The sequence below is a fragment of the Cydia pomonella genome, chromosome 26 (assembly GCF_033807575.1).
Source record: "Cydia pomonella isolate Wapato2018A chromosome 26, ilCydPomo1, whole genome shotgun sequence".
Classification (NCBI taxonomy): domain Eukaryota; kingdom Metazoa; phylum Arthropoda; class Insecta; order Lepidoptera; family Tortricidae; genus Cydia; species Cydia pomonella.
The window spans coordinates 2,227,233-2,242,013 of NC_084728.1; the positions used below are offsets into that span (position 1 = coordinate 2,227,233).

At 36.6% G+C, this 14,781-nt stretch overlaps 1 protein-coding gene and 1 long non-coding RNA gene across 2 annotated transcripts in view; one reads left to right on the forward strand and one right to left on the reverse strand.

Moving 5' to 3' along the window:
- LOC133532138 (uncharacterized) overlaps positions 1-14,781 on the forward strand; it is a 245,128-nt gene that overhangs the window by 102,265 nt on the left and 128,082 nt on the right. The window lies entirely within an intron of this gene.
- Positions 1-14,781, reverse strand: part of LOC133532062 (paired amphipathic helix protein Sin3a) — a 62,477-nt gene that overhangs the window by 46,295 nt on the left and 1,401 nt on the right. Inside the window, exons 2-3 of the mRNA XM_061870551.1 lie at positions 12,334-12,434; positions 1,188-1,251 (exon numbers count right to left, since the gene is read on the reverse strand). Coding sequence (XP_061726535.1) covers positions 1,188-1,251; positions 12,334-12,405 — 136 coding nt within the window. The 5' untranslated portion in view covers positions 12,406-12,434. The remainder of the gene's footprint in view (positions 1-1,187; positions 1,252-12,333; positions 12,435-14,781) is intronic.

The window sequence follows — 14,781 nt, forward strand, 5'->3', positions numbered from 1 at the left end:
TCTGGAGCGCTAGAGTATAAGTCCCGCAAAGGGCCCGCGTGGGACGCCCAGTTGTCCCGTTCTCAGACTACAAACGTTCAGTTACAAAGTAAAGAGCGCGTGATTTTAGTTTCAATATACCGCGACGTGAGTAACGCGCGAAAACACCGTGTGCTTCGCTCGCTTAGCACTACTCTGTCTAGAAAGCAAATTTTTAATGCATTTCAATACGTTGTCAGCCTCTTAAATACGTTAACTTAGGTCTACGAGTTCGGTAAAGGGCTATTTTATCAACTAGACTGTGATCGTTGTAAGCCCAGCTGCAAAAGTGCATGGCCCTTTATGATTGAATTCCATTCATAATGCTTTCATGCAATTATGAACAGGTGCGTCCAGATCTAGGTATACAATGCGCCAGTTCATGGAGCTACACAAACCATAAAGAAATTTCTTATTTTTATAGGGTTGTTTTACGCGGCATTTTCTAGCTGTACACGTCACGCTACAAACAAATGCATGCGGGCTTGCGAATTGCGCCAGAGGGCCTACCGCGAACCACGTTCGACGTGTTGCCTCTCTGTCGCACTTGTAAATTCGTACGTAAGCGTGACAGGGAGGCAACACTTCGAACGTGGTTCGCGGTAGGCCTGCAGCAGTGCATTTACCAGATCTAAACGCACCTTACGATCTAGCATAAGAAAAATATCGTAACAAATGGAAAATCACATGGCTAGAGTAAATACAGTCACCTGCACTGCATTTTGGGTGGCGGTGTCAATTTTTTTTTTGCGATTTCGCCAACCCTCAAATCCCATAGTAAAAGATGCTCAGTATGACCTATATATTCACTCCGTAAATTATTTGCAGGCGACTAAATTTACACCCTGTATAGATATTTCACTTAAATATTTCATACCATAAACGTCAGAAAATAATGACGTAGTACATTTACCCCCTTATTCATAAACGTCTACTAAAGTTGACAAGCCGCTAATAATCGTGTCCCTTTCCGACGTATTGGTATGATGGAAAGGGACAAACGATTATTAGCGTCTTGTCAACTTTAGTAGACGTTTATGAATAAGGGGGTTAGAGTTTATATTGGAGAGAGACAACCAAATATTAGCTTGAACTATTAATTGGTCAATTAGTCAATCAGGAACTAATCATTGTAGAATTTGTAAACTTAATATTTAAATAACACTTACCTAGTATTTGTGGTTGGGCCGATTGGGCCAGAGTGTGCATATTGCTTGCACCAGCTTGCTGCATCTGTAACAATTGGAAAATATGTTGTTATTTACGCATAAAATACTTCAAATATAAATTCATAACCTTACCACGACTGCCTTTAGCAGTTTCACACTGACATATTGGACAACATAACATTTCAAACGCGTTTTGGACACATTTCAAACTATATTTAACGCATTCACTGCCATCAACGTTTTCGTAGCGCTACACGCGTAGCCGATTCTAGCGTTTTCCCGCTTTGTAGAGGAAACCTACTACGAACCGAGCGGGTTCCCGGCACTCAATGTGTTAAAACCGAATTTATCTGAGTCGAAACGTCGGATATAAAGTTAACCTAATAAATTCGCGATATATTCAGTTTTAAATATGTTTTAACTTACTTTCTATACATCTCGCTTGCAGTAATATGCGAGTACGAGCGAGATGCATAGAAAGTTAAGCACACGCTAACGAATATGTCAGGGTCAAACTGGTGGTAGACGTCGGAACTTATCTTGAAATTCGGCAAAATGACTTGAAATTGGACAAAGCCGAAACTTACATGTGCATTAGGGTATTTAGAACAAGTACCTTATATCCAATAGTATATTATACAATGTTGATATAATAGAGAGCTTTTCAGTCGAGCACCGTGTTTACGCAACGAAGCTTGCTGAGTTGCCTAAGTGAGGTACGAGATTGAAAAGCTTGATTATATCACTATTGTATACAATACTTTTTCTACGAGTCAACAAAAATAATACTTTAAACTAATAATACTTTTTTCTCTATTTTGGCCACCGTAGCCTATGGAGACTAACAAGCAACGGTAAGCGGTTTTCGTAGTCTATGGATATTACTATATTAAGGGTGTCACATGTGCGTTTATGACTTGTGAAGCAATTGTTTCTACTATACAACCTAAAAATAATTAATTAATTTGAGCTATCGTTTTGTTTCCTCCTCTTGACCGCGGCGAGCTGTGATTGGTCAATTTCATTATAGTTGACTAAACCGTTTCGAAATTAATATTATATTTGAGTTAGGAGCCCTAACATGAAAAATACCGAATTACAGTTTGGTATACGAAATCTTAATTCAACCATTACAGTCGACGTGTAGAAAAAGTATCATGACCGGTGTTGTTATGAAGCAAATCGCTTGTTGTGCGTATAAAAAACCATTACTTCACTCATCGTGATAGCCGTAATACCTATAACTATAATTATACCTATAACATTACTTGTTTTTATTGCTTAGAACAAAGGTAACATTCAATATTAATAGTAGGATATAGAAATAAATATTGCTAACAGTTTAAAGAGTAATATATAACACTGGTCATGCCTCCACATCAGTTGCAGGTATATTTGCAAAGAGAATTTGAAATAGTGGCAGATTGTACAAGAAAACTTTGTAGGCACAGTAAATTTACTGCCATCTTTCGACGCATGATTAAAACTTTTAAAACGCCATTTGACTTTGGTCCTTATTCTTTCACTGATATGTGTTAAATTTGTTAAATATCAAAAAGTGGCGATATAGTCAACGTTTTGTATATGTAAGGTGGAGGTAAGGAATGGAATCTCCGTATACCAAAAAGTGTCATCAAAAAACCTTAAATAGGTGGCGCTACAATACCTAGAATACTTGGAAAAAATCTAATCATAGACAGCTCACTTCACTCCGTCAATAACGCCTATGTTCTTAGTTACTCTAGAGATTTAGAACTATTATTTAGAGCTGACAACTTGACACTTTTGCATCAGTTCTGCCTATGGAGATTGCATTCCTTGCCTCTACCTTCCATAGTTTTGTAGTATAGGAATTGCCAAACAATTAGCTCTTCGTGACAATTCGACGAAAACAAAGTTATCACTCACCAGTTAAATTTAGTTTTTACATGCGCCAAAATAATTCTAACCGAAAACCGCATGGCAAGCTAACCACCCACTATTTTCGAACTAAACGCGCAGAGTTAAAATTAACCTATGCAAAAAACCAAGGTTCCTCAATATAGTACGCCGGTTTAAATATAGTTATCTGAGTAATCGGCCGGGAGAGCTACGTAGGATGCGTCAGATGACGCTCGTTTTTAAATATTACATACAATGTTTTATGTTATGGCTGTCCGTGGGCGTTCATGTAGCGTTGCAAGTATACACGGTGTATTACGAGAACCTAGAAAGCTTTTAAACACGCATTTCTGAGGCCAAAAGAAAATGTTATACGGGTTTAGGTCAATTTGGCAAAAAAAAACGTTTTTTTTTTTGTCAATAATAAACTGGTCAGTTTTAATAAATATAACTTTTAATTATGCGAAAGAAAGGGATCCATAAAAATATAAATATGTTAATCTATTTCAATTTGCATTAACTCTGAAACTAGACAAATTCTAGAAAAGTCTATATGACATTTTAGTCTTTAAATATGATCAGGATACACTATTAAAATCTTTTGGGTTACTCGTGAAACATCGTGTGTAGCGAAGATAAATTCAGTACACAAGCTGCAGTAAACGATTAGCAAATTACACCTATTAAAGGTCAGATCACATCAGATGCGTAATTCAGCACGGGTTCAGTTCTTGGCGTTGCCACACGCGCCGGTTGTGAGGCCGAAGACTGGACGCACGCGGCGCGGCAAGCTGCCGCCGCTGTCGTCCAAATCAGGTTTATTAAGTCTATAGGTATAAAAGCCGCGCGCCGCGTGCGTCCAGTCTGCGCCCGAAATATTGTAATGTTAGAAATATATTCTATCTGTCACTTGGGTTGCGTGCCCGTAATTTATATTATGATATAAATATTTATTTAAGAGTTAATAATTTTTTGGCAAAAAAAATTTTTTTTTGATCAAAGCCGCTTTTATCGATCACTGTACTTTTCTTTCCACAGGCAACTTATACTGATCGAGACAATTCTAAAAATCCCAATCACAAGTACCACAACTAGGTTGCGTTGTTTCATCACAGAGTTCCTATGAGGGAGGAATGAGGGCCACCTCCTGTCTCCATCATCAGATCAGCTCGATGGTACCATAATATTACATTGTCAACAGACTTACATATATTGAGTAGAAGTATATTAAAATTCTGCTTGGAATTTGACTGCTGATAGATTTGACATTAAACGAACAAAACATATGGCGATTTACTTCAGCTGTGAAACTCGAGGCACGAATTTATTTAACTACAAATCTTATTTCGTAGTTACTGGATGATGACAGATGTACCATATTTACTATTGACATGCGAGCTAATGCCAGCGGCCGATCGATGAGAATAACTAATAACTTGACAACAGACTGTAATATTGAGGCTTGTTGACTGCATCGTGCATCAATCACGGTTACGACTGCATAATATTAATATAGTAGTTTCCTTTACAAAATAATTGCGTAGGCTATTATTTACAGAATTCTATAGCTGTCCGTGACTGTTATCTATACTCTGTATCTTTAGGTATTTAAATGAAAGTAAACAAAATCTACCCTCAAATGGCTCCTTAAGCCAGTTGAGGGTAGATGAAAACATTGCACGATCAAATAATGTTAGTTAGGTTAGGTTTAGTATTTGGTTGGTTAACCAATAAATGTTATAACTACCCGAAAATGTTTGTTTACTTTTATTTAAATACATAAAGGTAGAAAGACTAAGTACAAATTTATATACACTTCAATGAAACCAACATGTGCGCGCGACTTCATCTGCGTCATAGAGAAATAAGTAACCATAACGCTTATTATTTTTGTAGTCGACATCTAGCGTCAAGTAGCGCATTTATCAGTGCCGCTACTTGACACTAGACGTCACGAGTGTCGCTGACGAAAAGTGTAATGCTCAACAATTTAAAAATATTACAAGCAGAAGGAGTTGAAAATAGAATATTCCGGTTAATCCAGTTATAATATTAGCTGAAAATTGTAGAACATTAGACTTTTCGTTCGTCGCGACATGTATTGTCACGTAGCAGTACTGATAAATCCGCCACTTGCCGCTAGATGTCGACTACGAAAATAATCGCTTAACTTTTTGGTAAGAAAACTTGGGCCTCGAATTACCTCCATACCAAATTACCAATACACCTTATTTATTTTACTTTGTACATCATTATCTTTCCTGGGCCAGTTTAAAACAAACACTAACGAAATGTTATTGACACACCTCGCTACAAGCGGCGATAACATCTGATAACCCGATGTTTACTCGCTATCGGTAATGACTGGTGTGTTATTGTATTTGCATACAGATATAAGCTTTACAACCACACTGGGATTAGTATCGTAGAATAGACTTTCTAATTTATGTTATAAACAGCAAATACCGCGCGGAACCCACGTAGCTGCGTGGCATTGCTCCGCGGCGGCGGCGCGGTGGGAACCATGTATGACGGTGTAGGGAAACCGCCTAGTCTGCGCGGTAGCGCGGCGCCGTAGGCCCGTTCGAGGCGGTTCCCCTACACCGCGATACAAAACGTCGCGCCGCGTCACCGCGCACCGCCGTACCGCGCGGCGGAGTAATGCCCTGACGTGGTTTCTGCGCCATAAGCAGACGAGCTTCCTGATGCGTTGCCGACCCTTGAGTACTTGAATTGCTTCTTGAATAACCAACCCTTAACTTCCACAGTCTGCACGTTCTGGGAAGAAACGAGCGAGATGTCCTCCATTGGTGTGTCATGTCATGTTCATGTATGTAAGAAGTGGAATGAGCTTGGCACCTTTGGCGGGAGGTACGTGATAAAACGCGTGGCGATAGCTCACCAGATGGCGGATGGATGTATGAAATTCGTTCCAAACCGGAGAAATCTCTTAGCCGCGCTGTCAATAAATATGAACAACGGTGGGGTACGCAAATTTACTTTCATCTCATGTTACCCAATACGTTTCTCGCAAATCTCGCAACTAATTGTAAGAAACATCATTTGAAAATCAAAGGGAAACATCGTGAACACAAATATGTACAGAATTTCAAAAACGTTTGTGTTAAGTCCCCAATCAAGATTTGGCTAACGTAACCTGTGATAGTTCTGACAAAATAACTTTACCTATTAGCAATAGATATACAAACTGAACAGTGGTAATCAAAATAAGAAAAACATATTTTTGAAACACTGATTTAAACTTTCACGACAACGTTGACCTCGAAACGACGGAGGTAAAGGGTCTAGCAAGCTAAGCTAAGAAGATTGGCCCCCGCAAGGGATTTGGTTGTAATTTGAGGTGCAGTAGTGGCAGGTCCTAAGAACACTGTATGCGTAATATCAGCCTTCGATCTTCTTTTGTTTCAGACTTATCCACGAAAATGTCAAAAAATCAAGGTAATTTTTAAACTGTTATTGCAGCTAAACCAAGCAAGCGAGAGCAACCAAATAAATTCAGAATTAAGGAGCATAAAATGGGGTTCATAATGCATATTTTTACAGACATTCATTTCCTTGAACTTGGATGAAAAAAAAATGTAATGTTTTTCTGCTCCATTTTTTTGCCACTTTTCGCGGAGACAACTATAAAAAAAAATTACGTGATAAGCCACATTTGTTAACTACGTATCCATTTAAAAACATTTCGAAAAATCATGGTGCGTCATATAAAAAAAAAAACAATTACGAACATAAGTTTACTACATCATATTATATCAATAGAGTAGTACCTACTACCTAGTGGCAAATGAGTCTGTAGTATAACATCCTCTTTCGTTCATTATGAAATAATTAATTGTCATTGATCAATGACGTACATATGTCATACATTTACAACTACACATTTTCTAGCTATTTCTTAATTGTATTGTTCTGTTTGCTGTTCCGAGTTATTTGTTAATATGGAATGGTAATAAAAAACGTTTTTGTCAATGACTTTACATCCAATACTTTTATGTACCCACTTCGTTTCTTATTTGCATAAATTTAAAAAATAAATAAATACCTAAAGCAATCAATTTTTGCAGCGATCTTTATCACTTTTTTAGTTCCATTTGTTTTGCGTAAACATATATTACAACATTTACACCTTCTTTCAGACATTATTAAAATTGCATAAGAAATAGCTAGAAAATGTGTCAATTAATTATTTCATAATGAACGAAAGAGGAAGTTATACTACAGACACATTTGCCACTAGGTAGTTGGTACTACTCTATTGATATAATATGATATAGTAAACATATCTTCGTAATTGTTTTTTTTTGACATGACGCACCATGATTTTTTAAAATGTTTTTAAATGGATACGTAGTTAACAAATGTGGCTTATCACGTAATTTTTTTGATAGTTGTGTCTCCGCGAAAAGTGGCAAAAAAATGGAGCAGAAAAACATTACATTTTTTTTTCATCCAAGTTCAAGGAAATGAATATCTGTAAAAATATGCATTATGAACCCCATTTTATGCTCCTTAATTCTGAATTTATTTGGTTGCTCTCGCTTGCTTGGTTTAGCTGCAATAACAGTTTAAAAATTACCTTGATTTTTTGACATTTTCGTGGATAAGTCTGAAACAAAAGAAGATCGAAGGCTGATATTACGCATACAGTGTTCTTAGGACCTGCCACTACTGCACCTCAAATTACAACCAAATCCCTTGCGGGGGCCAATCTTCTTAGCTTACCTTGCTAGACCCTTTAAAACTTAATACGTAATTCATTTCTGCATGTTACAAGTTTGTATGTAAATATTCATTATATTAATAAACATTGTACTACGAGTATTCATAATCAGTCGTTTTTATAATCATTAGATTCTTGCATGCTATTGATTATTGCATGTCGTTTGATTGGCGTAATTGATTCCTCAAATGCGGATTAAGTCTTCATTATGGATTTAAAAAATGGAGTTGTCAGATGTCATACATATGAAAATACTGCCGGATTTTAATCCAAGTGTATAAAAAATGGACAAAGCAATACTACAATGAGTCTAATAATATTAATAATAAAGAACATATTCTAGTCTAAAATTTAACAGCATTAATGTCTTAGTTTTCACTTGTTTATGGTGAAAAAAAAAAACAATGCAGAACCACCCATTCAAAAAACAAAAAAATTTTTTTTTAAGGTATTACAGTTTCTGTAAAAATAAAAACACGAAAGTGATATTATATTTCTAAATGTTTTGAGCGCCTAGTTTAGTTACAAATATACCCAATTTCATAAAGTGCAAAGGAGCCTTAAACACCAGCTTCATTATAAAATGGTCTACACCACGCCTTAAAACAGGAAGGTCTATAGACATTAGTTCCATACGTGTTCGGCAGTGTAAGCACGCCTTAAGCACCTGTTTCGATACGTGAGCGTTCGATAGACATGTCAATGCACTCGGATTGCACAAACCAGTTCGGGAGGTGTTTTGGTACGCATCCAACACTGGAAGGTCGGTATGACTAGAAACACTTGGTTAATCTTTAATAGACCTTATGATGTTGTAATAGAGGTGGATTGTGAGAGAAAATTTTGTAGCCACACTAAATTTACTGCCATCTTTCGACACATGATTAAAACTTTTAGAACGTCATTTGACTTTGGTCTTTTTTCTTTCACTGATATGAGTTAAATTTGTTAAATATCAAAGAGTGGCGACATCTAATAGATCAAAGGCCAAAGGTATGGACGGCATCGTTCCGAGCGATGGCGCCATAACCTTTGGGTTATTGCCCGGTAAGATGCCACTTTTTGGTATTTAACAAATTTAACACATCGCTAGCCCAATATCAGAAGGTTCTATTTTACATTTTCAAGATAGTTGAAATTCGACTCAATGTCACTCTGACCAAATTTCAGTTCGATAAAAGTGAACCATAGAATCCTGTAATATTGGGCCAGCGAAGTATCAGTGAAAGAATAAGGACCAAGTCAAATGGCGTTCTAAAAATGATAATCATGTGTCGAAATATGGCAGTAAATTTACTGTGGCTACAAAGTTTCCTTTGACAATCCACCTCTATTTCAAATTCTCTTTGTTGATCAAAATGGCAACTCTTATACAAGGTAATAGCGACTAGCTAGTGACGCATTCCATTAAACTCTACAGAGACCTAATTCCAGTGTAACAAAGGGTATTTATTTTATTAAATGGGAGACACCCGATTGGACGTCCTAGGCGCTGGAACGACGTAGTAGCTTAAGACCTCCTCAACCTCGGCCGTTGCGACTGGAGAGACTATCGCAAGACCGAAAGTCATGGCATACTATATGGCATGGCTCTGGGGTCGGAGGCCAGGGCTATAACCGCGAAAATCGAAGTTCATTTCGGGCATCTCTGTCACTCTAATGTCTCCCCAAAATAGAAAGATCCCCACAATTTCCGTATTTCTGTTTTCGCGGCAGGCCCCCAGGACTTTGGGTCGTTGCATCACCGTAGTAAGTAAAGGGTGTTATTGAACGAACTGTGTCTATAGGAATCCTTCGTGAGTAATGAGTACTAACAGTAATACCCTTGATTAAATTTTGATATACATTATTACATTCTAGACTAGTATTTTTTATAAAAAAATATTGACTATTTCTCGACCTTCAGTATTGACGCAAAAGGATCACTTTAATATAAACAAAAGATGATAATCTCTTTTGATGTTTTCCTCATCATTGTTTTTTTTTATTAATACCACGTCGGTGGCAAACAAGTATACGACCCGTCTGATGGTAAGCAGTCGCCGTAGCCTATGGACGCCTGCAACTCCAAAAGTGTTACATCCGCATTGCCGACCCTTTAAAAACCTGTACACTCCTTTTTCGAACCCAACACTGTAGAGTTGTAGACCCTCGAGAAAACCTCGGCGGGGGGGTTTACGGGCCACCCCAAAGAGTCAGCGCTGTGGAAAATGGCGTCGCTGCGCAGTTGCGCCAACGTTGCGTCGAGCAGCAGCCATAGAGTTTGACTAGACGCCGACGCTCGGGTGTGGGGTGGCTCGTAAACATTGCTATAAATCTAAAACGTGGCAAAGAAAAGAGAGTCTTGGCGTTGCTAGGGTTTCAAACCTTTTCCTCCGAGTGAAACAATTTTTTTCCCCACACAACCGCGAGGAAAATACTAACTATGAAAAACAAAAAAAAAACAAATCTAATCCAAATGAACGTAATAAAAAAAATATCATTCAAAATCATCATTTAAAAGTCAAATTTGCATCTGATTACTTTGCCCCACATGCGGATAAAATGCAACTTTCTCATTAGTTTATGAACAATTAAGAGTTGGTGTGGTGAAAAAATACAAATAACGTCAACAAACAATCATGATCAACATTGTCATAAAAATAAAATAGTAAAAAAAAATTAACATATTGCCATCTAAGGACGGGCCTGACGGGCACTAAGAATGGTGCTAGTTCAGTGGTGTCACTCACGAATTAATTCAGTGTTGTTGTAAATTATGCTATTTTAACCTGGTCAAAGCTATTCTTAGTAATGTTGTAATACCATATGTATACAAATATATATATCTTATATATATATACTAGTAGCAGTACTGATAAATCTGTTACTTGACGTAAACCGTATCCTTAAAAAAACTTACTTAAAAAGAAAAAAAATATAGGACATTATGACACAAATTGACTAAGTGCCACAGTTACTTATATCTATGGCGATAGTTTTGGTATCAATTTGTATATATCAAATGTTTTAGCATTTTCGGCACGCCATAACCTATGGTAGAATTTGACGCTTCCAATGTTAACTATGATATACCCCTTGTACGCAGCTGTCATACCTATCACAGGTAAGCAACGGGAAATGGGGGAGCACCGTAAAATAGTAGAATTACAGGACATAACACACTAAACGAACACCTACACAATATGGGTACAACAGACAGCCCCAAGTGCAGAGCGTGCATGGAAGAAGAGGAAACGACAAAACATATTCTTCTAGACTGCAAACAGGTAGAAGTATACAGGAGCAAATACCTAGGGACTTCGTGCACACTAGGAGAGGCAGTTAGCAACCTGGAAACTTTGCTAGGCTTCGTGGAGGAGCTGGTTAGAGTAGCGCTACCTCGTTTCACGCAAAATAGGCACAATCGTTGTCGATTTGCGGAAAATGCCCAGAAGCACTAACTGACTATGGGGGAGCAAGTTATATTTAAATAGAGTTAATTGACACTTGACAGATGTCAATTTGAATATTTTACAAATATCTACACCAAGGTGTATTATTAAACTGTAGCAGGCACAGAGTGTCAAGTTTATTAGATTTAGACCACAAAATGGCAGAACGTATACACTGAAAAAAAAAAATAGCCGATTTGGTTTTGTAACTTTACTAAATAACTAAACTACGGTTATAAGAAAATAAACTTTGCATAAATTTACAAAACTTATTTTGTAGTGTATACCCAGTACCTGAACACTGATAGCCAAACACGGTTTTGTAACATATAACACATAGTTCGCAAGTCCCAATTTTTGTGTAAACAGTAACCAAAATGTTTGTTACAGTTATGCAAACATTTCTTTCAGTGTAACGGCTCCTCTACACGATGGCCCAGCGTAGGCCAGTCTAAGGGACGCAACTATGCGGTGAAATGAGATAGCAATATCACTTGCTGAACGCATAAATGCGTCCCTTAGACTCGCCTACGCTGGGCCATCGTGTAGAGGAGCCATAACACTCAGTACCACAGAGAAATTTGAACTTATAATGCTGGGAAAACAGTTAATTTTGTTTTGTTTGAAAATTGAACGAAACAAAACAAATGCAACTCTATTCCAATTGAATATGGTTTAAAATTCATCGAACTGATTAAGTACTGGTAGGACTTTGGGCCTTAGGGGGTTAGTCTAATTTAGTTTAGGATCGGTAACGCGCATGTTACAGACGTTCATTAGCTACGGTAACCGCTTAACATCTGACGGGCCGTATGCTTCCATGCCAAACATGTAGTATTTAGAAAAACGACAAGTTGAGGTTTTTGATTTAGGTCACAAGGTGGGAGACCTCCAACAGTCTCTATAAATGTCAGTAACTTCATTTTCTGTTTGTTGTGTTTTCTAGCCGTTTTTGGTGAAATAAGTTTCATCTCGTTTTTTTGGTAGTAGTATGGCTCCCTAATATAAAACCTGTAGATTGCATGAATCTTTGTGAATAAAAAGAATTGCAAACACCTAAAAAAAAGGTGAAGTGTGACTGACATACCTGAGCGGGTGACTGAGGCAGCGGGGCAGGCTCATCCGGGGCCAGCCGGGGGACGCCTGTTCGCTTCATCATGGTGGATCAGAGAGCCATCACACGATCACCTGGAAAGTTACAATCTTGTGTGAGAAACTACTAATAAACTAACTTATCTCTTAAATAAAACTAAAAACTAATGCTAAATAAAATATGTTTAGTTTTTGAAACAAGGGGACATCTGACGTACCCAAATAAATGCCTTTCTCCTCCTAATGGCTTGTAATTGGTAAAAGGGTATGTTGTTACCTTAACTGTGTATCAATAAGGGTTGGTTAGCAATCAAAACTATCAATTTCAAAACCCCACATTGTCATGAAAGAGACAGACAAGACATAAATCTTGTTTTTTATTCCAGGCACCAAAACGACATTTTGAATGACCTCATTTTTCCAGCTAAGCTGTCCTTTTAGTACAAAATTGGTACAAAAACAGGATAGGACCGCAGCAAAAGCAGAATCTGTTATTTATATAGTATCTGGGATATTAAAACAGGAATAGCAATCCTTTTAGCATGTGGTAAGGCTTACTATTTCAAGATTGATATGAAACAAGGTTAATTGCCAACGTGTAAAGCTATAACATAATAATATTGATTAAATTTGGCTTGAATATTCTTTTTGCAATTCTATAAATTATGAGGTACCTACCTATGACATAAACCTCAGGGTGAAACAGTAAGAATACCTCCTTTATTTTATTATAGTTTTTTTTATGTCATTTTATATCAATCTGTAGCCACTACTCAACAGTGATATTGATTAAACAATACAAAGTTAACAGATATCCTTGACATTTTTCTGTTTGGCCCTATGGTTGGCTTGTAGAGAATCAGAGGCATTAAGGCCGCCACTTTTACCTTTTATGATCATAGAGTTTAAAATGAATAAATAAACAGATGTGTAGGTTCAATGAAGTACGACGCAATAAAGGAAAAGAATTTGTGTTATATTTTTTTTTCTAAACCTATTTAATGTCATCAATGTCATCATTGACTTTACTATGAAATCTTTATATTATCCCTTAGCAATTCTATAAAATTTAAAGATTTATTTTATAAATGTTTTAACATTTTCGGCACGCCTTACCCTATGGTAGAGTTCGACGCTTCCAATGTTAACTATGATATACCCCTTGTACGCAGCTGTCATACCTATCACAGGTAAGCAACGGGAAATGGGGGACTAAAAGATAATTCTTGTTAGTCTGACGTAATTTTACAGTTTTTCATGAGAAATCATTAACAAACTGCTTAAACGTTAGATCATTTACTTCATGCATGATGTAAAAGAATTTATTTTAAATACAGTCAAATACCCTATACCGCTGGGACAAAAACCTGCAGCTCCAACTCTAGAGAATTGGGCTGAATGAACACAACAAGCGATCAACAGCTCGACTGTTTCCGACCCTGCACTACATCTACATCTTCACTCTTTACATGTATTTTCTGTAAATGTTATTAAGTGTGGTATATTTGTAATGTATTAAATTTGCCCTTATATGACTACATAGTTTAAGTATATCAAGTTAGAAGTTATGCAACACAACTTTCAAAATGTTTCTGTTATGTAACTAGACGAGTGTGTAGATTTAGATAATAGAAATATAAAGTTTAAGGTTATAAATTGTATACCCATGCACTGATTTCTTTATAAATGCACTTTCGTGTCGTTTCAAATTACATGTTTTTTTACAACATATATTTAGATTTATAAAATATTTTTTTTATTTTATTATTTAATCGCTTTTTCAATTGCATCATGGAAGGTTGAAATTTATTATACCTCGACAGGGTTATATGCAGTTGCATGTTTCAATAATTGCACATATGTTAACAGTCGAATCAAAGAAGAATTAATAAACTAGGTATATAAAAAATACTAAGCTTCAAACTTACAAAGTCGGTACCTAGTCGCATTATGTTATGTTAATGGCGGTATAGTTAGATAAGATGTTAAAGATAAGTTGACATGTGATTAACATGTGAGCTGTCAAAATCAATGGAATTATTGAAATATATAACTAAATCGCTATGAAACCTAGATATGTTCGATTTAGACATCGTGTTTTACTTTGTTTTAGGACATCATGTAGATATTTTCAGTGAAAGATTTAAGCCTTATTGCGACATATGCTAAATGTCATAGGTTATGTTTGGCATAATTAAATAGCGTGGTCATTTATGAAAATACAATATATTATTTGTTTTCTTACCGCGTGTCTTAGCACGTGGAATATATACGGGAAAAAACGTGTAAATTATCCTCAAGGTGACTTATTCAAGGCCATGACCCGTTTTTTAACAAATTACAATCATAACTATTTTAAAACCATGTTTTTAGATTAAATCATTGCGCAACTTTTCCTTATAAGGTTAGGTTACTCCAATGTACCATGTTGGGTGTGTGAACG